The 24,793-nt window shown below is 39.6% G+C and overlaps 3 protein-coding genes across 5 annotated transcripts; 1 reads left to right on the forward strand and 2 right to left on the reverse strand.

Moving 5' to 3' along the window:
* The first annotated feature begins 547 nt into the window (after positions 1-547).
* rab3ab (RAB3A, member RAS oncogene family, b) lies at positions 548-13,851 on the forward strand. The gene is made up of 5 exons (XM_066647923.1): positions 548-630; positions 5,810-6,037; positions 9,496-9,614; positions 10,568-10,692; positions 11,339-13,851. Exons 2-5 carry the CDS (start codon positions 5,810-5,812, stop codon positions 11,527-11,529), a joined length of 663 nt encoding a protein of 220 aa, XP_066504020.1. The 5' UTR covers positions 548-630; the 3' UTR covers positions 11,530-13,851.
* A 1,208-nt stretch (positions 13,852-15,059) lies between these two features.
* Positions 15,060-18,558, reverse strand: lsm4 (LSM4 homolog, U6 small nuclear RNA and mRNA degradation associated). Of its 3 annotated transcripts, none has more exons than XM_066648356.1 (5): positions 18,210-18,276; positions 17,130-17,171; positions 16,721-16,819; positions 15,820-16,003; positions 15,060-15,674 (listed from the first exon to the last, which is right to left on the reverse strand). In XM_066648356.1, exons 2-5 carry the CDS (start codon positions 17,130-17,132, stop codon positions 15,574-15,576), a joined length of 387 nt encoding a protein of 128 aa, XP_066504453.1. In that variant the 5' UTR covers positions 17,133-17,171; positions 18,210-18,276; the 3' UTR covers positions 15,060-15,573. The 3 variants fall into 3 exon arrangements, with proteins under 3 accessions (XP_066504453.1, XP_066504451.1, XP_066504452.1); XM_066648354.1 differs by lacking the exon at positions 18,210-18,276 and adding an exon at positions 17,527-17,907 and having other exon boundaries at positions 15,062-15,674; XM_066648355.1 differs by lacking the exon at positions 18,210-18,276 and adding an exon at positions 18,419-18,558 and having other exon boundaries at positions 15,072-15,674.
* Positions 18,559-18,859: 301 nt separating this feature from the next.
* ddx49 (DEAD (Asp-Glu-Ala-Asp) box polypeptide 49) lies at positions 18,860-24,393 on the reverse strand. The gene is made up of 13 exons (XM_066647399.1): positions 24,093-24,393; positions 23,479-23,602; positions 23,289-23,374; positions 22,864-22,985; positions 22,547-22,734; positions 21,680-21,820; positions 20,535-20,610; positions 20,362-20,438; positions 20,104-20,201; positions 19,931-20,005; positions 19,699-19,787; positions 19,524-19,595; positions 18,860-19,340 (listed from the first exon to the last, which is right to left on the reverse strand). The coding sequence occupies exons 1-13, from the start codon at positions 24,205-24,207 to the stop codon at positions 19,179-19,181; spliced, it is 1,425 nt and encodes a 474-aa protein (XP_066503496.1). The 5' UTR covers positions 24,208-24,393; the 3' UTR covers positions 18,860-19,178.
* Between the last annotated feature and the right edge of the window lie 400 nt (positions 24,394-24,793).

Here is a 24,793-nt window from a genome sequence, read left to right on the forward strand (position 1 = left end):
TAACACATATGACCCCAACCTGGCTGTTTAGTTTAGGGAATCAAGGCTTGGGAACGAGATGTGTAAATATGTGTACGACCCACATACAAACTGAGTATTCAGTTTAACTCAGGAGATAACAAGAACGGTACATCGAAACCAGGACGCCATCTTATGAAACTGCAAGCACAGAAATGTATATCTTATCCCAAGGCTTATTTAGCTAGTCCTCTTCACATATTCACCGTGTTCCCAAGTTTTAAGTATTTCCCACACATTAAAATCACGTTCCTATGCGTTAATAAGTAATTCCCACGAATAATTAAGTCTTTAATCTTAAACTTAATGTTATTTCGAAGGGATGTTTCTGCGGCGGTTGGTGTTGATAAATGATACAGCGGATAGGGCCAAGACTCTACATTATGTATGACGAGCCCAGCCGCGCTCGCGCAGTCTGAACCGTTCACATGACTTTACAGAGCCGTGCCTCGTTCCGATTGGCTCCTCAAAGTGTCGATCACGCCTTCCTCCGTCTGTGGCCCCTCCCCCCTCCCCGCTGCGTCATACGCCTGTCAAGTGACGTCGAGGCTTCTGCAGGTGCTGAACGAGGCGCATCGTTGGCGTAATTCAGGCTTTAAAACATCTCCAGCGGTAAGAGAGTGCTTTTATGTCTCGGTGTTTTTGTCGTGTTTTGGTGCGGTTAAAGGCTGGTGTGTGGTGAATATGAGTTCCGCCATAATAGCTGCTTTTAATGAAAGAATAACCTTCATTTGACATGAAGAGAAGCATCCTCTGGCTTCTGTTGGTGTCCACATCTGCAGTGGATTATTCAAGGCGCTGAATGTGGTCGTCGTCTATTTGAATTTACCTCAGAGAATGTGCTTTTAGCGCAGAGCCGCAGAAAACGCGCTGGAATTAAGGCAGAAATACATTTCTCTCTTGCCATATGTTCTTCTGTTCGCCGTTGCATAATATGGTACCCTGTTTTCGACGTACCTCCCCATTATCTCCTTAATTAAACCGGGAATATAGTGTTAAATGTGTGTGTATGCGTGTGTTTGTACGTGGTGAGGTTAAGGCATCCTGCACGGCCCAGTCAACGATAAAACTGAGCGACCCCCACCGCCATCATCCGCCCGAGCAGCTCCATTTTCAAATGCAGCTTTTGCTGCAAACGGCATTTCTCCGCCGTTCTTTTCTCTGAAATAAACCGCATTCGCCTGTAGGCTACACATGTTTTCTTCTCCCTGCTTCTCAAGGCCTCAGTCACAGTAATATTGCAGCCCTTAAGCTTTAAAGAACCCAGCAGCCTGTACTCGCTTATGGTCAACACATCACGGTCCTCGACGCCTGCTCTTCCCATTGGTTTGGCTGATTGTGGTCGGGGGACGTTCTATACATGATGCACTGTGTGGCCAAAGATTTGTGGACACCTGAACGTCCAGTGTTGCAAGTTACTGATGGTGAGATTGTCCTCTTTTCCAACAGTGACTGTTTCTCTGGAACGTCTTTACACCAGATTTGAACACTGTGAGGATTTGATGCCACTCAGCCATAAAAGCTTTAGTAAGGTCAGGCCTGACTGCCACGGATCACTACTAGAAGCTTTTATACACCCCCGTATCCGACAGTTGGCACTGAGTGTGGCAAAGCAAAGCTCATGTGCAGATACTCCAGAGTATCCCACTTTATTTCTTGCGTTTCTATGGAGATGTATCTCTTTCTAATGTGTCGTTTCCTTTCAGTTATTCTTTCTACAAAGCTTCGGGAGCAGGTCATATGAAAAAAAAATATTTCATAATGACATTTTCATTATACATAATAAGTATCACAATATTTTGGCACACAAACTGCACCAGCAGTCTGCCATCGAAAGCTGCGCACCATGAATTTTATCCACAGTTTCACAATGAAGGCACTAAATGGGATTAATTATGATGAAATTATAGAAGCACCTTCTCTCTCGTGGCTCAAATTGTGCTGTTAGCTAATGATAACAGTTTGTCCGTGTTCATTTTATACTCATCTACTTATGAATGTGGTTGTACTGTGCTATTTCCTGGAGATAAAAACTTTTACAAGACTCCAATCACTGCAAAAATATACCCCAACCTTTTACTCTGTGATTAATATTAGATGTTTTACAGAGACATATATTTTCAGGTTTAATTTGAGGTCGCAAATTGGTGATACTATAAAATATAGACAGAAATCACTCAGAAGCCAAGTCTTTGACAGTGCCAGTTGTTTCCTTGAGGAACCAACAAAGGACTATGAGACACTGCATTAAGACCAATGCATTTGTCCACTTTGTCTCATTTGCAAAAAACTGTGGGACACTAAATAACCCCATCCCCTAAGCAACAGAGTTTCTTTGCTGCAGCATTTTGTCTCACCAGTACAGTCTCTGCATTGTGTGAGCCTAAAAGTGAGGTTCTATTTTTAGGGTGCTCAAGCCCTCTGTTATCTTGAGAAATGCTGAAATCTGAAGCACTCCAGGAGGCTCTGGTTTTATGCAGAGCTCTCCTACATAGCAGCCCTTAGTACACCCTGCATTTTAAGACATTTCTGATGAGTTCCATTAACAGCAGTTCATATGATACAAGGACATGATGTAAATATGATCAAGATGTTAATGTAATTATGACAGACATCTAGGCTGTGAAAACATTGTGAATCTTTAATGGGAGAAATAAATAAATATAAGGCTTGCTGTTTGCCTTCAGGCATCAGGTATGTCTTATTTAACCTGCAGATACCCGGTCAAATCCTGAATGAGCTCAGCCTCCTGCTCTACTTTGCTTTACCCGCATTTCAAGATCAGGTTTCTTGAAACCCAATAGGGTACTAGATGCTTAGCTGACCACCAGCATCTCTGTCCAGCAAGTAATAGGTGTCTAAAATTTCTAACCCTAGCTCATAGGCTACATCTAGCTGGAACAGAGCAGAATAGAATACAAAAGTTCTATGAATCACCGGTGCCAGCACCAGCTGAATGTTGTATTTTTCCTGTCTGTTTTTCTTTTGTGACTTTAAGAAGTCTTTGGCAGTTAAGGCTGTGTCAGAGGCCTCTTCAAATATCTACTGGTGCAGGAAACAGTTCTAACCTCTGAATCATCCTGATTACGATCAAATTTTACCTTTGTCATGTTGCGTCTTAGAAATGCAGGCTTGTAGTTTGAGAAGAGTTGATTCTGTGATGTCCCACACTTTCCCAAAGGTGCCCAAAGGTCAGTTTATTTTGTCAAGGCTGTATCATAGCTTTAAGGACAATGGGCAGTGCGCATCATGTTTGGTTCAGTCAAATAGGGGTCAAATAAACACTATCAGGGAGTCTATTTTTAGACTTCTGCTGGGGAGCCAGATTGGACCAATGCCGATGGCATTGTATCAGGTATTGATCCAGCGTGGCAGAGCTAAGTGATTGATGCCAAGCCCTGGCACCTGCAATCTCTTTTCTCAAGTCTGGAAGAGTAAAGTTTCAATCCTGCTCGACTAATTTTTGTTGTTACATGACCTGGTGGCATGTTTTCATCACCTCATCATGTACCCTATTACATGTACCCTGCTCACTAGTTATTACAGTTTCAGGCGTAAAGTAATAGTGTGTAACAGTGCTTGAGGGTTTGTTCAGTTTTAAGTGTAGGATTTCAGCAGATATACAGTTTGCCTTTCACTATTTTCTGCTATATGTTTAAAAATAACTCCAATATAAGTCCAATATTCGGACAAAGTAATGCCTCAAAAAACTTTAACATTTATTAAACAATTTTAAAAAAGTAAAAGGGATATAGATTTTTTTTTCAGTTGTAGCATTATTTGGTCCATAGGTGTACACCCTAAAGATAACTAATCAGTTAACAAATAGTAACATAAACAAAAATGTAAAGCAGTTCTGTAACCAACTAACACTACTCTGCACTTTATGAGCGGAGACAAAACTATAAAAAAAAATAGAAAATGATCTGCCACTAGAATTTCCACCAGACCTTCCAAAATGTGCCTCTTGGCTCTGCCATTTAACATGCGAACTGGACTGCCATATTTTGAGGCAGCCTTTTGTCATTCAGTCAAAGCCAAGAATAAGAATGGGCGGCACGATGGCACAGCAGGTAGTGTCGCAGTCACACAGCTTGGGGCCTGGAGGTTGTGGTTTCTATTTCCGTTCCGGGTGACTGTCTGTGAGGAGTGTGGTGTGTTCTCCCTGTGTCTGTGTGGGTTTCCTCCGGGTGACTGTCTGTGAGGAGTGTGGTATGTTCTCCCTGTGTATGCATGGGTTTCCTATGGGTGCTCCGGTTTCCTCCCACAGTTCAAAAACACACATTGGTAGGTGGATTGGTGACTCAACAGTGTCCGTAGGTGTGTGAGTGAATGTGTGAGTGTGTGTGTTGCCCTGTGAAGGACTGGCGCCCCCTCCAGAGTGTGTTCCCGCCTTGCACCCAATGATTCCAGGTAGGCTCTGCATACACCACAACCCTGAACTGGATAAGCAGTTACAGATAATGAATGAATGAATGAAGAATAAGAATTCAGTGCTTTAAAGCAATAACACAGTGTCCTTATTAACGTATTTTAACATGACTTGAAAAAAACATGTACAATGTGAAATGTACTTATGTAGAAAATGGGAGTTGACACATTCAAACGATCAAAAGATAAATATGAAACTCTGGAGTCATGAGAGATTATGTAATGACAGTGTTGTAATGCCGTAAAGTGAACTAATCTTGAGTAGACGTTAGAGCTAGAGTTACAGTAGTAACAGCAGTCACCGTCATCATCCTCATAGTGAAGAGTGCATTTTCATTCTCACAGCTGATGGGACTTATGGATTTCTTCCATGCCTTTTGAGGATAATTGATTGTGCCGAGTGAATCTCACTGATGAAAAGCCCTTTTGATTGATGGAGGTGCTTTTGGATTTAATAGTGTACAGCAGAGTTTTACCAGCTTTGTCCATGTACTGACCTTTATGAGAAAGCAGATTCCATAAAAACCCATGTCTACTAAGGGTAGGTGATGAGGCTTTGATAATATTATCATGATAAATGACATCACAAGTTTTCTTATGTGTTCAGTTCCTTCCAACAACTTTTATAAAACACCTACTAATTTTTTTAAATGTAAAATAATAAAGTATTTCGACATTGTGATAGCGGCACGGTGGTGCAGCAGGTAGTGTCGCAGTCACACAGCTCCAGGGACCTGGAGGTTGTGGGTTCGATTCCCGCTCCGGGTCATTGTCTGTGAGGAGTTGGTGTGTTCTCCCCGTGTCTGTGTGGGTTTCCTCCCACAGTCCAAAAACACACGTTGGTAGGTGGATTAGCGACTCAAAAGTGTCCGTGTGTGTGTTGCCCTGTGAAGGACTGGCGCCCCCTCCAGGGTGTATTCCCACCTTGCGCCCAAGGATTCCAGGTAGGCTCTGGACCCACCGCGACCCTGAACTGGATAAGCGGTTACAGACAATGAATGAATGAATGAATGAATGAATGAACATTGTGATAGATTTTTGCCATGTGGTGTTTATTTTCTACATCTAAATGTAAGTAGACTTCAGTTCATGAGTATGACAGACACATTTGTTGAATACGAATAGAAGAAACTCATTTGAAACAGTGTGCAAAATGCATATCGTCTCTAAAGGTAGAAACCCTTGTGTTTTAATTTGTTTGTGTGTGTAGGTGTGTGTGGAGTGAATGGACAACTGAAATGGCCTTATGTTTAACTTACATTCAAAGTGAACAATAGGTTTTGATTCTCCTGTAAAGTTACTGTTTTTTAGATAAATGTTATGGTTCTGACAGTGACAGAATCATTTTGTTTTCTCTCAGATGGCTTCAGCTACAGATAATCGTTATGGCCAAAAGGAGTCTTCTGACCAGAACTTTGATTACATGTTCAAGATCCTGATTATCGGTAACAGCAGTGTCGGAAAGACCAGTTTTCTGTTCCGTTACGCCGATGACTCCTTCACTCCGGCCTTCGTCAGCACGGTGGGCATTGACTTCAAGGTGAAGACCATCTATAGGAACGACAAGAGGATTAAGCTGCAGATCTGGGTGAGAATTCATCTCCTCATCAGTTGCTGGCATGGCATTGTGGTGGAATGTAAAATTATCGTCACTTATCACTGGCAACTGGAAACATAACAGTTAAGCAATGAAAAGTTATTTAATTTATTTGCACATCAACATGGGGCGGTTTGTTCATTAGGGCGACACCACCAAAAGGGAAAGGGAGGACATTTTTTTTCTTTCATTCTACTACAGTAAAAACCCATGGCTCTGTAGTCCCGCCTCTAAGTATCACGGTCCAATCAGCCTTAGGTTTTGTTCCATATAGTCCCACTTCTTTTTTTGAGTGTTTTTTTTTTTTTTTTTTTTGTTTACATAAACTCTCATGTTAAAGGTCTTATTTTTGAGAGGCAGGGACTTCAGTGGATTCTCAGTGGGAATTAGAATAGAATATATTAGAAAAATACATTAGAATATTATTATTATTATTATTATTATTAATATTATTATTATTATTATGTATTGAAGTATATAGGGGCGGCACAGTGGTGCAGCAGGTAGTGTCACAGTCACACAGCTCCAGGGACCTGGTTGTGGGTTTGATTCCCGCTCCGGGTGACTGTCTGAGGAGTGTGGTGTGTTCTCCCTGTGTCTGCATGGGTTTCCTCCGGGTGCTCCGGTTTCCTCCCACAGTCCAAAAACACACGTTGGTAGGTGGATTGGCGACTCAAAAAGTGTCCGTAGGTGTAAATGTGTGTGTGTGAGTGTGTTTGTTGCCCTGTGAAGGACTGGCGCCCCCTTCAGGGTGAATTCCCGCCTTGCGCCCAATAATTCCAGGTAGGTTCTGGACCCACCGCGACCCTGAACTGGATAAGCGGTTACAGATAATGAATAAATGAATGAATGAATGAATGAAATGTATAGTTAATGAGGCACTGGTTAAATTTGGGCAAAGCAATGGCAATTTGTTTGTTTATGACCACAGTTGATTGATGATTCGCTGAAGAGGCAAAGAAACTTTATTAAAGGAACCTTTATAATAAACTCCTGGATAAAGCTCTCCACAAATACTGTACAGTATTAAGCTAAAAAGAAAGCTTTATGAATCTAGTGGTTACTGGTGGTATTTCTATGTGAGGTGACCGCAGAAATAAAACTCCTCCCCATTAGATGAGACTTTCAGGTTAGGTTCCTGATTAATTTGTACCCTTTAGATTCCTGATTAATTAGTTCTCTTAATTTACCCACTGAACAAGCCGTCATCGCAACAATCGTAAACAAAAGTGTTAAAAGTACATTCTCTCCTTCTGATTAGAAACACAAATGTAATATCAGTTTGAATCCACACTTTATTTTAGTTAGTTCAAAGAGTTTCAAGGATATGTATGAGAATGTGTATTTATTTTAATAGAAAAATATTCATCCTGTAAGTAATATAGGAAATATATATCATTTAGTAATAGAGAACATTTCCAGGAAACTTTGTTAGGTAAAACACAAAGGAATGCTACTGAAACATAAGAGTCCATAGGAAAGCAACATACACATCTTTCATTGACATTGGGTGAACAGATGATGGGCACTAATGTTGGGTGGTGGTTAAAGGCCTAGTTGCAGAGGGAGGGCAGTAAGTGTGTGTGTAGTGTAGTTGGAATCTGATGTACTAATGTGGACTCTTGGCCAATCAGAAAATCACACAGGCTCTTTGTGATGGCTCCACCTCTCTGACACATCAGCACAGTATAGAGTGGTGTAGAAGGAGCTCGGCAAATGTCCATTAGCCCCATTACACACTACATCCTGCACATCTCAGCCAGATAAATCCTTTTGTTCATTTCTCAGTGACTGTTTAAAAACATTTTTGGCATTACAGATGTGATTCTGATATCACTGTTAAACCCAACATATCATATACATATACATTTGTGTTTTTAAGTAGAAGAGGGTCAATTGTAGTGTTATTTATAATTGATAAAGAGTTGTTGTGCAACTCCCCATTATATGTGATATATCTACATCAAAACATGCCTGACATACAAACTCAGACCTGTCAGTACATGATATTCATTTAATGTAAATCTAATTTAATATACTATTAGCTAGAATAAATTATGCAAATATGGGTTTACTTGAAAATAATGACATTTTTCAATGCTTACCAAAATACCTCAAGAGTAAGGGTCTGTTCATTTTAGACCTTGTGTTTATGATTACGTTTCCAATGCGCGTGGAGAGACAGATGGAGCATGTATTGCTTTAGCACAGGGATTGTTTATGAGATACTGGGTTGCAATGCAGGGCTCAGTGTCATGGAGACAGGAAACAGTCCTTCTCCTGTTCATTACAGCTTTTCTGGTAACCTAATAGGTCCCTTAGCATTAGTTGCTTACCAGCATGGGAGCTGTAACCTTGGATGGCAAAGCTGACTGGACGATGCTGTGTTGATTGTTAGACGTGTGCACAGGTAATCAGATACTCAGTCGACCAATCCAAGAGCTGGTATTCAAATAAAGAAACTAATTTAAGGTGCGCCTATTGCGGACACAGCTATACAGCTGTGCACACAAAGTTCGTATCATTTTCATAGAATAACATCCTATGAGAGTAATGGCTGTTAATGCAGCAGAGGGGATCACAATCCTGATTAATACATCCATTTTGCAATAAACACATCCACCTTCGCACACAACATAAAATCCATGGATCCCAAAGTCGCCTCATGTCAGTCCTGGCTGCTTAACTTTGATCAATCATTAATCAATATGCTAATTCAGTTCATATAAAATCGTCATCAACCCCATTACAGGTCACCTTCATCCTGGGTTCAGATACACGTGAAAACAATGTGAGGCGAGAGTGGGCGCTGGACACTAGCGCACGCTTTAAGACCTTTGGTTACAGAAGAAATTCTGAAGGTGTAGGTGCACTAGTGTGTGTGTGCACTAGTGTTCACTATATGTTAGATGCAGAGGCATAATTTCATTGTACAGTTGGCACTGACAAAAAGGTACTCTTTATATATAATGAACACACAGCTCTATCAGGTGCTATACACCACATTCCTAAACATTTTACTATGTACATCAATATCTAGTGTTTGTAATCTAGTATTTGCCATATCACACACTCCTATTTCTCTGTAGACTTTGAGCTCTTGTGTGTAGGAGGCTTGTCACTGAGAGTCCCAGTCTTGCTGATTGTATAATTTCATCAGAGATGATGTTGTAATTAGGTGAATTCTTGATTAATTATGTTCAGTTAAATTAGCATTTTTCTTGGCAGTGTGTAATGAGTATGACCACACAGAGGTAATTCTCAGCCAAATCTATTCAGGCATGGTGCAGAGTGACTTAATTGGTTGTCTGCATGGTTTCGTGAGTGTGGTTTGAATCATATCAGAGCCTGAGGAGCACTGCAGCTACAAAATATATTTCTGACCAAGGCTAATGTGAAGTGTTGAATAATCATTCTTCTTCAAAGTGATGTGTTGTTTCACTGATTAGGACACAGCAGGACAGGAGCGTTACAGGACCATCACTACAGCCTACTACAGGGGAGCCATGGGCTTCATCCTCATGTACGACATCACTAATGAAGAATCCTTTGCTGCTGTACAGGACTGGTGAGTGGCCTGTGTTTGACCTGTTATTTCTGAGTTGTGGGGTGACATTTATTTTGCTTAGAGATGAGTAACGTGGTTAAAGATCAGATAAATACTGTTTCATTTCCCTTTTTCTTTTTCTTTTTTAATTAAAACTGTTCTATGCGGGATGTACACTTGAGGCATTTTTCCAGTGGGCAGTGTGGTATGCCACTGTGGTTACTAATTCACAACCTGACCTTGCCACATACCTGTGTCCATTTCCCATCACACAAGGTTACCTTGAATGTAGGCCAGGTTTCCTGGTGTTTGTTTCATGGTCATGTTTTTATGACACTAGCATTAACAGTAAACACAAGCAACAACAGCAACTTTAAGCTGAATTACTGTTTTAGCATTTCTGGCTAGCTTAGACTTTAAAATACATTTGTAGCTTAAAGGAAGGCAAACAACACTCAGAAGTGGTAATTAGATAACATCATATGCAAAACAGGCATGTATGCCTGTTTATGACATCACAGCCATTAGCTACCCTTTCATCCTACAGTTTAATTCAATTCACTATGAAGGAGTTACTGTTACAGCATATCATCTATAGCACTTAGTTACTGGAGAGTTACTAAAGAACCTGGGATCTTTAAATGAACAAGTATTATGTATACCTCAAAAAAGAGCCTCTGTTGTTGCTAATCCAGGTTCAGCACTGCAGGAGCACGGAGGAAGGGAGGAGTTCACATACACACACCCCACTGTAAATCTGAATTACAGTAGGGGGCGCCCCAGGAGCAAAACAAAAAAAATCTTACCAGGCGCTCAAATTATTTCCTTCTTTAAAAATATGTTATATCTGTATTTGGATATTTGTTGTCTTTTACTTGTGTGGTGTATTGTATTATCAAAGTTGCATCACATCTTGATGCTCCAGAAATAATCAATAAGCAATCAATCAGCAGTCTATGCCTTTGATTTAACAGGTCTACACAGATAAAGACATACTCATGGGATAATGCCCAGGTGCTTCTGGTGGGCAACAAGTGTGACATGGAAGATGAAAGGGTGGTTGCCTCTGAGAGAGGGCGGCAACTCTCTGAACATCTTGGTAAGTTTATTCTTTATCATTGGGACAAATTTTTAACCATTTAATCACAAATCCAGAACATAAATTTTATTCTGATGTTCACATACTTGCCCTCTTGCACCCATTCATTCATTATCTGTAAGCGCTTATCCAGTTCAGGGTCGTGGTGGGTCCAGAGTCTACCTGGAATCATTGGGCGCAAGGTGGGAATACACCCTGGAGGGGGCGCCAGTCCTTCACAGGGCAACACAAACACACACACACAAATTCACTCACAAACACGGACACTTTTAAATCTACCTCACCTACCAATGTGTGTTATTGGACTGTGGGAGGAAACCGGAGCACCCGGAGGAAACCCAGGCAGACACAGGGAGAACACACCAAACTCCTCACAGACAGTCACCCGGAGCCGGAATCGAACCCAGTGTGACTGCGACACTACCTGCTGCAACACTGTGCCACCCCTCTTGCACCCAATAAAGTCATTTTTGACAGTTATCCCTGCTCTTACATCTTCAACACTATTCTTTGTTCCAGAGTTATGTAAAATAATCAAAAACTTATATTTTTTACTAAAAGCGCTGACCAAACATATTTCACCTGATCGGCTACATTTTGGGAAAATGTAAAAAATTATATCAGTTCTACTGTTTGTTTGCTGTAGGTTTTGAGTTTTTTGAGGCCAGCGCCAAGGACAACATCAACGTGAAGCAGACGTTTGAGCGGCTGGTGGACATCATCTGTGAGAAGATGTCTGAGAGTTTGGACGCCGCTGACCCTGCTGTCACAGGGGCCAAACAGGGGCCTCAGCTGACCGAGCAGCCAGCCGCCCCACACCAGGACTGTGCGTGCTAAAAGCTAAAAGAACACCCTCCTCAAAGCCTCTCCAAATACACTGCCCTGCACTACCACATCCAGGAGAAAAGGTAAAACAACAGTAAAAAAAAGGATTAAAGAAAAATAATACTAAACTTAGCTCCTCCTACAAAATCTCTATTCCCTTTTATTTTCTCCCTGACTCTTTTCCACTGTGTTCCGATTATTTCCGAGAGCATGATTTAAGTTTGCTCCCTATGACACTATATTTACGAATACGTCCACTTTGCTACCCACGGGTCTCAGACTTGGTGAGGGAAAGCCATATTACACTTTACGATTTTACGATTAGACCTAAGTTTCGCGAAGCACAAATCATGACTTTGTGTGTTAGCTTTGTTGTTGAGCGCTCGTTTATTTTGGCCGTTGTGTGCCATTTTTCTTTTCTTTTTTGCCTTTCTTTCTCTTCTTTATGTATATTTTCTATTATTCCTTTGGTCCTCATGCTCTCTTTTTATTAAATGAAATACGAACAAAGACTAGAAGAGACATTTCTGTATATTTATTCCAAATGTGTATATAGACAATGTGAAGTATTTAATTGATACAGGTATAGTAAAATATTCCAAAACGTTTTTCAACATGACACCATTCCGAGAATTATGAAGAAAACAAGAGAAGTCATGTTAGTGTTTTTGTGGTAATTCTTTGCATTGCTCGTCACAGAATCTCCCATGCTACAAATTGTAGGTGCATCCTTTTAGTCACTGGACTGCTCCATCTACCCTCCTTCATGAGGTTTGTGAAACTGAAACGTAATTCACAGATATTTCTCAGTGTAAAAATGCATGGAAGGAAATGAAGCCATTTAGGCCGATAGATATACGATCCTGCACTGTTGATTTAGATCCAAACGGTCTCTTCTATATGAAGGATAGAGTTGTTCTGTATGTGTTCTTGCAGTCATTACATTGTAGCAGCAGGACTTTTATTCTGCCTACGTTTGAAGAAATGCTTCAGTATTTTTCAGATCTAGTCTCTGTTCTCTGCAGCTTGAGTGCACTGTTAGATAAAACCCTGATTCAGAAATACGTACGCCGGGGCTTCAGCTTCTATTGTGAATGTGGTTTTTGTTCCGAATTTTCGCTCCAGATTCAGCAGATTCAGATTGGCGTGAAAAACACTGGTGTGTTTCTATAAAATCTCCATCCTCCAAACCATAGCTTTGGCCTAATGACTGGAGTCTCAGTGAAGCACTGAACAAGTGCAGGACATTCATTCTTACACTGTGCTGCAAAATACATATGGAGAAAGAGATCTTCTGTAAATGTGTACTTGTGGGGCTGATTGTCGGGACATAGCTAATTATAGGCATTATTATAAAGCTAGAAAATACAAGGCGATGATGGCAAACAAGAACCAGTGCTCCCCAAAATAATATTTTTGTGACTTCAGTGAATCTCCTCTCTACTACCAACAGATAATTCCCAGCTATTGTTTTCCTTGGCTCTGCCGTCTTCCTGAAAACTGTAAATAATTCTTTAGTTTTCTGTGTGGATTGTGCTGTATTGACTCTGGGTAAAACAAGAAGAGATAAGAAAAACATAAGATTATTTAAAGTATGTGCTTTATCTGCTATTGTGTATGCCTGCTTGTGTATGAATGTGTCACTTTTATTACAAAGCAATATTGAGAAAATATCTTTTAAAGTATTATAATTTATTTCATCACATCCTTCTAGGATCCTTCTAAAAAAAATAATAATAATAAATTCTCAGTTCGCAGAGATGGGTCTTTGCTGTGGTACACAAATGTAGACGTACTGTCTTTATGTGGAGGGCAGTAGGATAGTTTAAAAATCAGACAGAGGCACTGAGAAGACCATGCAGCTCCAATATGACACCAAATAGCCACAGCTTTTCCAAGCAGACTCTCCGTGTCTTTGGCCCGTTTCCTCTGCTCTACTTTATGAACATCATAATAAAAACCCGGAGAGATTAAAATGTGTGCAACTGAAGCAAACAGAAGCAAACGTTCAGTGAACCACTGAAACCATGCTGAGCTTCAGCGGCGAAACGCTCCTTCCTTCTGCATCTCTGTTACTTTGCTGTATTATTTCTTGGTTTTGTTTTAATGCACTCTGACTTGTTTTTTCTATTTATTTCATCTTTTTCAGTTTCTTTTTTAATATGGGATTTCAGTGTACGTTCAAGAAAAATTATCAACTATTATGCAGTAGTAAAATTACATACAGTAAGGGGTCTGGTGTCAAATGTTCAATGGTGAATTTACCAAACCAACTGTCTATGTTGTGGAAATTGCAGAAATGAAAAAAAATATATAATAAAAATAAAAGTTTGTGCTGTAAAATGAACTTGAATGCTGTAATTGTGTCCACACTCCTCTGCGCTGTAATAACAGGAATATCCGAGCAGAGCTGCACTAGAGGGCACCAGAGGACAACCTTTTCTTGGCAGCGCTCTAAAAATAGCCTATACCCTTTGGGGGAAACGTGACGTCAAAACACGGGCTGCATCAGCTGTTGCCATGGAAACAGAGACAGGCTGATCAGGTGATTGATGGAGGAGGACGATCAGCCTTGGCCTCGAGCAAAATTGTTTTTTTAAGCAAGAAAAATGCTGTTTATGTTCCTCATTTGAGGTGAAAAACCTTCTGTAACTTTACACAGGTTCCTCTTTTAAAAGCTTCTCATAATATATTCAGTGGATGATTTTATTCAGAAAGAGAGACAATTGAGCCAAGCAATTAATATCCCAGACATGGCCTATTCCTAGTTGTGAACTGAATACCGGTGTCCTTTAGAAATTAGCTTGAAGTATGATTAATATTAACATTCACTCTCATAAATTCTTAAGATTTCTAAATTTATATTAAACACACAAACACAATTTCATGAATTATTACAGGGCGGCACGGTATCGCAGCAGGTAGTGTCGCAGTCACACAGCTCCAGGGACCTGGAGGCTGTGGATTTGATTCCCGCTCCAGGTGACTGTCTATCAGGAGTTGGTGTGTTCTCCCTGTGTCCGCGTGGGTTTCCTCCGGGTGCTCCGGTTTCCTCCCACAGTCCAAAAACACACATTGGTAGGTGGATTGGCGACTCAAATGTGTCCGTAGGTGTGTGTGTTTGTGTGTGAGTGAATGTGTGTGTGTGTTGCCCTGTGAAGGATTGGTGCCCCCTCCAGGGTGTATTCCTGCCTTGCGCCCAGTGATTCCAGGTAGACTCTGGACCCACCGTGACCCTGAAATGGATAAATTATTACATAATGCCAAGTTTTAGCAGATGATTACGTTACATCCTTAGCCTTCACTGCTTTGTATTATTTGGGAAAGTGAATTAAAGTAAAATTGTTAAAGCTGTTCAATATATAATTTACAGGTTTTCATTATAATACAATAATAATATCAACTTATGTTAAACATCAAGCAGGCAACAATCATAATGTGGCCATACAAAAGGTTCTTAATCATCCTCCAACCAAGATCCTCCACTTTCACTAGTTAGAGTCTGTATATCACTATAACGTTCCTGAATATTGAGCTACAAGTTGTTAACAGAGATTAGCAGCACCAGATAACAAAAGAACATTTATTGAAACTGCACATAATTTACAGAATAACTGCGAATCTATTGCAAAACAGAAATATTCTTAATATAACCAAAAGTAGAATCCAAGGAGGACATAGAATCTTTTGTGAAAAATGGATGCCATGTTGTGTTTGTATTGTCCACCAAAAAAAATTGAAAATATTCAGGGCATCCCGAATTATCAAATTAAATTTTTTTGTTAGTTAATTTTCCATGAAACCGAGAAAAGATATCAACCCTGAAATCCATGTATTACGCAGAAACACAAAATGCAGTGTTTTCTATAGATACATGCCCCTTGGATACATGTGATGCAAAAACAAAAGTTGCATACCAGTCTTTACCAAAAAAACTATTGCGTTAAAATCAGATTGTGGGGAAGGAAAATATTTTGCAGTGTGATGTGAAGTTATATGGTATTAGTCTACAAATGGCGAGGTGACAAAAGTGAAAGAAAAGGAGGTATTTTGTGTTCAGTGCTGGTTTTTGACACCCTGTGGTTTTCCAGGCTTTTTGTCTTGCTGTTGTCCACGGCCTGCACCTGGCATCCCTCGTCCACGACCACCAAACACACCTGAGAAAACATGATTACTTCATTCACCGAGCATTAAAACTCTCTTTTTGGTTTTGTTCATCTACAGATTAAACTTCTGAGTGTTTAACAGTTTATATGGATATGGATCATCATATTTCTCTCTCTTTATATATTCCCATTTTACCTCGGCCAGCGCCACCTCCTCTGCCCTTTCCCTGCTGTTTGTTCTGCTGCATGCCCCCTCTGCCACGGCCCTTGGAGACAACTTCCTCTTTAACCATGTCGATGATTTCATCAGGGATCCGCAGGTATTTGATGGTGCTTCCTCTGATGTAGCATTCAGGCATCCTCCAAAACTTATCTCCATCCTGTACAATAATGTGTAAATGCTTTAATTTTTTAATTTAATATAATTTGGTTGTTTTTGTTTTCCCCTTTATAAAGAAAGACAATTCAAATACAGGAGATCCTCGGGTTACGTCAGTCCTGAGTTACGATGTTTCGTGGTTACGTGGTCATCTCCCATTTACTGTATAAAGCCTTGTTTCGACTGAAGTGGTTTTGCGTCGTAAACGCTGTAACGCGAACTTCGTGTTTGGTGTGCGCGGCGGAAGAATACACGGTTACGTGGCTCGGGACCGAGGAGGATAGGTGTTAGGATAGGATAAGTGCTTACAGTATGTTATTTACGTACAGTATGTACATATATTCCGACTTACACCAAAAATCGGTTTATGACGCGACGTAGGAACGGATCAACGTCATAAGTCGAGGACCCCCTGTACGTCCAAAAACATGGTTGGCAGTCTATAAACTGGGGAAAGGTATACCATGTGCGTGCCCCTCTACTCTATCCATTAATGGGACATGGCAATAACCCAATCTCACTAGAGTAGGGAAACCATTCTCTCCACAGCAGTTTTATGCAGGTATAAATAAATGTGAAGTTCAGCTGTACTGCTGGGGTATTTCCGAGTACATAAACACTAGCAACCTTGTAACAACAGAGTAGGTAAAAGGCTGACAAACCAAATCAAATGGCAACTCCGTATATGGTGTTTTTGTTATATTTAGCAGATACTCACACGGGAGGTACAGATGACTTCACGTAAGTTAATGTTCATCCAGTTGTCACAGCTGACCAGATGACCGTTGTATGTCTCCCCATTCTTTAACTCCACCAGCTTAAAATATCAAAATCAATTAGCTGCACACTATGCTCAGAGTCCATCAGTAATAACTCAAATCATGTTTAAATAGTGGTTTTGCACATGACACAATTGACTAAATGAACATAGTGTTGTACCGACTTATTCAAACTGTACTAACATTATCCACTGACTTTGACAAAGCTTAGACATTCCAAATGTTTTTTTCAACTAAACAAGTATATGTTGCCTTAGTTTGTAAACAATACAGAAAGATACAAGTAGCAGAGGCAACTAAAATGTCTGATCATATAGAAACATGTACGTAAATACATTTAGAACATACCATTGGGTGGTTCTGTGCTGTTTTTAGTAAAGATAGTGGAAGCTGTAGGGAAAGAGGAGAAAACAATACAACATTTGGGTGAGTCACCTTTTTATCCACAAATAATATTCAAGATTTAAGAATTTTTAAGAACAGCCATGATCCCTTGACTCCTCTGAGAGTGTCATTTTGCTGACTTTCATGGAAATCACTTTCACGATCAAAAACCGTTCTTATTTATGCGTTGCTTAGTTTCGCAAGATTACTATTCTGCAAAATAACTTCAACAAACGTTATGAAAAATCATATATATCAAGGATAATATATGCAACTATCAATAATGTTACTTATAATTGTACACCAATCTACCACAATATTACACTCTATACTCACTGCCCATTTTATTAGCTCCACTTACCATACAGGGGTACTTTGCAGTTCTCATTCTCAGCTCTGCACACACACTGATGTGGTGGTGGTGTGTATTCCTGTGTGTTGCGTTAGTATGAGTGGATCAGACACAGCAGCACTGCTCTTTTCAACACTCTGGACACTGTATTATACACAGCTATTTTGTAGCTCCAAAGTCAGAGACAGTGGACTATGTGCTGCTACACTTTGGGGCTGTTTCCCAGACAAAGAATAAGCCTAGTCCTGGACTATATCTTCCTTTCAATGGAAAATCACAATAAAAATTCCCTGTCTGGGAAACAATCCCTTTGTGTTACTTAATACTCTAGACTTACATCAGTGGTCACAGGACCCTGGTTCCTGGATATATGTGGTTGATGGGTTATTCGCAGTCCAGCAGTGACATTAAGGAGTTTAGAAAGTCCATCAGCACTGCTGTGACTGATCCAATCCTATCAGCACAGCACCACCACGTCGGTGTTACCGCAAGGCTGAGATGAATTAATCATTAAAATAATATCTGCTCTGTGGTGGTCCTGACCATTAAAGAACAAGTTGAAATGGGGCTAAAAAAATGCAGAACATATGTGCTACGGTATGTAAATGTAGAAGAATTATCTACAAAGTAAATTCATCTACAAATTGCTTATATTAATGTCATGGTTAACTGATATAACACTAATATCGTACCACGCCTATGTTAACCGTGTGTTGGAGCTGAGCTCTGTCTGAAGATTCAACAGCTTTAGCTTCAGACCTCGGCGTTTACCCGGTAAACATCTCCTGAAGCCCGGCCCGGTTCAGCAGCCACTATTGGGGCCAAGCCTCGGGTTTTGGCGTCAGCGGTTGGTTTTATAAATACAATTCACTTCAGAGCGTAAAAGAGAACGTGTACTCACCATTTCAGACTTAATAGCGCAGAACTGTGCGGTAAAGGAACAAATTCAGTCAACGCTCAGGATCTCGGTTCAACAGAGTGCGCCTCCACGCTCCATCCGGGATATTACAGCGCGCCCCCAAATACTACAAAATAAAAGCCATTTTCGGTTCTTGCACATGTGTGTTTAGCTCAGCTTCCATAAACTATATTTAACATACACTGTAATGCCCAACGTTTGTATATCCCTGCCGTTATATATAATATATTTACTCATATTCAGCCCTCAACAACTTAGCCCCACCTCATCACATAGTTGTTTCAGATTAAACTATTTTTAAAATGTCACAATTACACCAACATTAATATTGCAAGTGGATCTCAGAGCACTTTTTTAATTAACTTGTAAGGACCTCAAGAAAAAAAAACCCACACAATGAATTTCACATTTTTTCAGAAATAATGAAGCTGGGAAAATTTTTTTATTAATATATACAATTCAGTTATTCATCTCCCACATTTGCTTTGTCCTCATCAGGTCTGTAGCTTACCCTGGGTAATTACTGGGCCTACCAGTATTTTTTGGTGAGGGTGGCTTGAGGGGGGAAACCAGCACACCCTGAGGAAAACCATACAGACACATGGTATACACACCAAGCTCCACATGGGTAGACATCCAAGGTGAGATTCAAACCTGTGACCACATGATCCAAGAGATGTGTTGCAGTGACACTAGCTGTAGTGCCACTGGGATACTTATTAGTCAATGCAAAACACAAAATTTATGAGTGTCCTGAAGATGTGACTTTGGTATTCTTTCCTTTCTTTTTCAGTGTCCCGCTTTTCTTCTTTTGGATTGTTTCCTGAATTCTCCCCTTTAGTTCCTTTTTGGCTTTTTTTCTTTTGGCAAACTCGCTCTTTCTCTTCTCTTCCATGTCAGGGTCCTGTGGTTGAATATGGACAGATTAATATCAGGAGAAAATAAATTATAGCAAAAAAAAAAAAAAAAAAAAAAAAAAAATTTAAACCAAGTTTAATAAAGTAGTTCTGCTGTTGTGTTATCACAGATGTGTTCTTGTATATGAGATATTATTCTTAAAATGTAAGTTTTTTTTGAGAGTACATACTTTCCCTTCTAGGATCATTTGCTTCTTTTTGTTGATCTCTTTTTTCTCCCCAAAGTCTGTAGACTCTAGTTTCTACAAAACACAGATGTACAAAAATACAGGTGTAAAGACCAATAACCCTCAATTATTATTTTTATAATACAGAAATGAAAGTTTAGCAGCTTTCACTTCTTACAATTTCACACTGTCGTCTCGTCACGTTAACTTGAGTAAGAATCTTCAGCACCTCTTTCTCTTCCACTGGGTACTCCTTGAGCTTGGTCTCTGAAAACATAAAATAATTTTGACTAAATTTTAGCTGAAAGTAGCTTGTAGGTCACATAAGTATATCTGAGCGGTATATAATCAACATTCAATCAATTTGCACTGTTATGATTGCTTCACTGTGGATTGGGACCTCAACTTACGGATCTGCTCCTCAATGGACTTGACTAGATGAATGTCATATTGTGTGACTAGTGTAATTGAAACTCCATTTCTTCCTGAAACACAAAACCCCCACACATTTGTTTTAGATACAGAAGAAAATAATATATTTAGTGGGAAATAAGTAAACAAATAAAAAAATATATATACAAACCGGCACGAGCAGTTCTACCCACTCTGTGAATGTAGATTTTAGGTAAGCCTGGAGTATTGTGATTGATGACAACCTGCACTGTAGGTATATCCAGACCCCTTCAGAAATTAAAATGGATCAATTAATTAGAGAGAGAAAAGGAAAAAAAAAACAAAAAAAAAAAAACACCATATACAGAGGCAAACCAAGAAACAGAAAATTTAAATAAACAGATCTGGGAGTTTTTTGATTGCTCTGTATTCTGTAATGTAATTGTACCTGGCAGCAACGTCTGTGGCTATCAAGATCTTGAAGACATTGGACTTAAACTTGGCCAGGTTTGCAAACCGCTGTCTCTAAATAATGCAAGGACACAATAACTTCAAAAAGAGTCAAGAAAGTAAGAAAACCAGAATCGTGTGCTCCATCATATTTGATAATGAATGCTGTACCTGTTTCATCATGGAATGCAAGGAGATTGCAGGAAATCTGAATTCCTGAAGCATCATTGTAAGAATTTGGCAATTCCTAAAAAAATAATAATAAATAAAAATTAATTAATCTCACTACACTAAGCACTATTTTTACACCAAGCACTTTTTTTTATTTATTATTATAATTTTTTTGCATGACCGGCCTAGAAGAGGCATATGCGCTTACTGACTGAATGACACCTAATGTTGAAACGCGAATGAGCGAGTAGTAACTGTTAATTCAGCCGTATTTCACAGAGAGAACTTAAGGTGGCGTCACTACACCGTCTGTAGTTAGTTCAGCCATATTTCACATTCCAGTTCGTGAACTAAATTTGGAACCGTTCAACGGTGACCAGAGGTCCTCCTTTCCCTGGACAAGTACTCTTTTTAGGACCTACAAATACGTGTGTTCAAGGGGTCAGAGAGTTGAGAACTGAATTGGAACATGCTTGCGCCGCTTCAGCGCTGTATGTCCACCGTCCACCGTGGTGCAGCTCTGCGTTTTACTGGAGCCTCAAACAGAAATGTGTTGAGGTAATATTTATCACAGTCTCTTCTTTATGTTTGGAGAATGTTTCTATGACCCAGCATTTTGTTTTTCTATTGTATATTTAACAAAAAGTCATCTTGTCTGTCCCTATAACGACATGAATACACAGACACATCTCACCGTCACCGACTTTCTGGTGAGTAAATTACATCAAAATCTCCGGAGTATTGAAGCCGGAACACCATAGTGAGGTGTCACCAAATATAAACAGGGCTGTGAATTTGTTACAGCACCGTTTATCAGTCGGACAAGTATATATTACTTTATTGATAAAATGTTATGGTGATTGGTTTTAGAAATGTTCAAATAGAAGTAATTAACTAATTTTATAGTTTATTACATGTCATTGTAAACAAAGACATTAATATAAAGCACCAAAGCTTCTCCAGACCTTCCAATGACAAAATGATGATGTTTGTTGGGATTTTCCCATTTTTGAAATGCCAGAAAAACCTCTGTGACAATGGCTAATTGCGGTCTGGTTAAACTAGGCCTGCATAGCATCTCTTTGCTCTTGTTTTAAACAACATTAATATTATGTGATTGCAATATCTTTCTTCAGGGCACTTACTTGCATGTGTTAGTAAATATCATTATCGACCAGTCATCCTTTTCATCTTGGAATTTCTGAATAAGATGCACCAAGTAAGCATCTTTGACTTTCTCAGGTGTAAGGATGTATCTTTGATCCAGCTCTTCTACTGTTCGAACCCTAGAGGAAAATATCAATTTGTAACTATGAATTTTTCATTAAAAACACTGGATTATGACAAAAACAGTTGCTGAAATGCTTTGCATTTTCTAAAAATCATGGCAATGACAAAGAAATCTAATATAGGTACAAACAACTTCAGTGTATCACTGTTTCAGATTGATGCTAGGAAATCAAAAGGGTGTACACTGGGTACTTAACGTTCTTCTCTAGCTAAATTTTACTGCCCTGCCATTTTATAAAGGGGCAGATTTATACTTCTGCATTGGTGTCTGTGTCATGCTACAATTACACCACTGCAACATTAAGACTGAATCCCATACATCTTCCTCTACACCATGTATATTAGTTTTATAAATATTTAAAGTGCACTATTAAAGAAGTAGTTTGTTGTTTGGTACAGAGAATAGTTTACATGAGGTGCCAGGAAAGGAAAAAATAAATAAATAAATAAATAAAAAAGACAAAGTCGGCGTGTTTTAATGCATGGTCCCTCTTCTCGTTGAGTTATTTTTTCCCCATAGTCTCTGTAGTGTGGAGGAGTTCATGTTTCTGTACTTTTTTGCCCGTCTGACTACTGACCAATTATAGTTGTAGTCTGCACTGACTCGACAGGTAATTACATTTCTGGAGTGGCTTGGGTTGACTGCATGGTAGGTTCGCCTCAAACGTATAAATTGGGCAGTAAACAGTGACAGAACTTAGCAGTGTGTTTTCATTCCTTACTCTGATTTGTTTTCCCAGAAGAAAGGTTTATTCATAGCAATGTTTTTCAGTTCCTGGAGTGTGTCTGTCAGGGTCGCACTGAAAAGCAATGTTTGCCGTTTCGCCGGCACAGCACTGAGAATAACTTCTAGATCCTTAGTGAAGTCTGCGCATCCCTGCTCCAGCAATCGATCTGCTTCATCCAAAATCTATGGAGAAGACATCAGCAATTACACACCATTTAACAACATTACTGCAATGTCGTTTGTGTTTACTGGCTAATGGTGCAAACAGCTGAGTGAATTTGAATCAAATTGTGTGTGATGAATCCAGCTTACTAAAAATTTGATTCGCTTCATGTCAAATGTGTCAGAACTCCGGATGTGATCAGCAAGCCTCCCTGGTGTGGCAACAACAATGTGTGGCTTTTTTGACAGCTCCAACCCCTGGGTCACCATGTCTAATTGGAAAAGATAAACAAAATCTATATTACAAACTAAAGAATTTACAAACACTAATAAAACTATCAGGATTAAAAGAAGTAAGAAAAACAGTTGTACTGTCTCTGGCATATAAAATGTGCCTTGTTATTAACTGGAATATACATCTAAATATTGCCCTGGTAACAACCCAAGTGACAAGGAACTGAATTACTAGTTTACTTTTCCCCAACAAGTAGTAACCTTATTTTCAAAATCATAAATACTGGTGTACTTTGGCATAATGATATACATTTCATCAAAAATCAACCACACAGTCATACCCATTCCACCAACAATGATGCAGTCTTTCAAACCCAGAGGTTTCCCCAGTGCCCGGAACTGTTCTGCTATCTGATAAGCTAGTTCCCTGAGCAGAGAAGAAAAAAAAGACAGCACACATAAATGTGTGACATCAATTATATCCTGTTTTTATTACTGCTACGACTATCTGTGTATGAAATAACAGCCAACCTTGTGGGTGTCAGCACCAGGCAGAATATACCATATGGATCCTCAGACAGTTTTTGGAGGACTGGTAAAACAAATGCTGCTGTTTTGCCACTTCCTGTTTTTGCACATCCCATACAATCCCGACCTGGGGGAAATATTATAAAAGAAATAAACATGAATCACACTAACGTTCCAATTTCTCACTACACGTTTATCTCAGTAGTATCACACAGTACAGGTTTATCTTAAATCGAGAGCAAAATGGAGTTTCAAGCAGGCATTAACATCAGTCATGTATTCAAGTAAAAAATAATAATTAAAAATATTTATTCAAAAAGATATATATCTAAAAAGATTTTAAAAGACACGTGACGGGTCACTGATGACAGTGCATAGTAAATGGCTGTAGGTTAAGTTTTGGTAAATGTGTTGATGTGTTGTACTGATACTTTACACACAAACGCTGATATAATTGGGTGAATCTCCAACTTAACACATTGAAAAAACATTTCCTGCGGTTGTAGAAAAAGACGCCTGAAGATTGTGTGGTAAGTCCCTCAATAAAGCTGTTGTTTTTAAAACCATATGGTTGTGCACCAGTGTAAGTTTGTACATGACCGTTAATGTACAGTTACCTTCTAGAATCGGGGGGACGCAGTTCTCCTGTACGGGGGTCGGCCGAGAGATTCCCATCTGTTTACACTGCTGCACGAGCCACTCGGACAAACCCAGAGACTCGAAAGATGCCATTCCTGCGCCTCCGAGTTCGGTCAGCACCTCCGCGGACTGTGTGGGGGTTAAAGAGGAACCGGTTAGGTTCTGTTTTCTCGGAGAAACGAGCCGCTGCTTCTCAAACGACGAGCTTTAAAACCCCTCGTGCAACTTTTAGCCGGCGCGCGTGTGGTTACGTCATACAGCAGCGTCGCGCGAGGTGAAGGGCACGCCCCTCGGAGGTGCGTTCACAAAAACAGCGCTGCGTGATTCCAAAATAAACAAGCATTGCCCTAAATTATCAGGCTAAACGGAGAAATCCTGCTTTGTGGACTACCCCCATCACTACCAACTAGAGTTGTCATAAGTATATAGTTAGGATCTACCTGTATATATAATGTCTTTTCATATTTGCGGATATATGACCGTATAAGCATGGATTATGAAAATATATTTTAATAGTAATTTGTTCATCAGTCTCAAAAGAGTTTTGTTCTGTCACAAGAACCAAAATATTGTAAAGTTTTTTAATCGACATATTTTTGTATCAATTTAAAAAAAAATGTATTACTCAAACATGGGGTATTTCAGAATGTATTCTATTTAACGTACTTCTCAGTTTGGG

This window comes from Hoplias malabaricus, chromosome 16 (genome assembly GCF_029633855.1).
Source record: "Hoplias malabaricus isolate fHopMal1 chromosome 16, fHopMal1.hap1, whole genome shotgun sequence".
NCBI classification, from domain to species: Eukaryota; Metazoa; Chordata; class Actinopteri; order Characiformes; family Erythrinidae; genus Hoplias; species Hoplias malabaricus.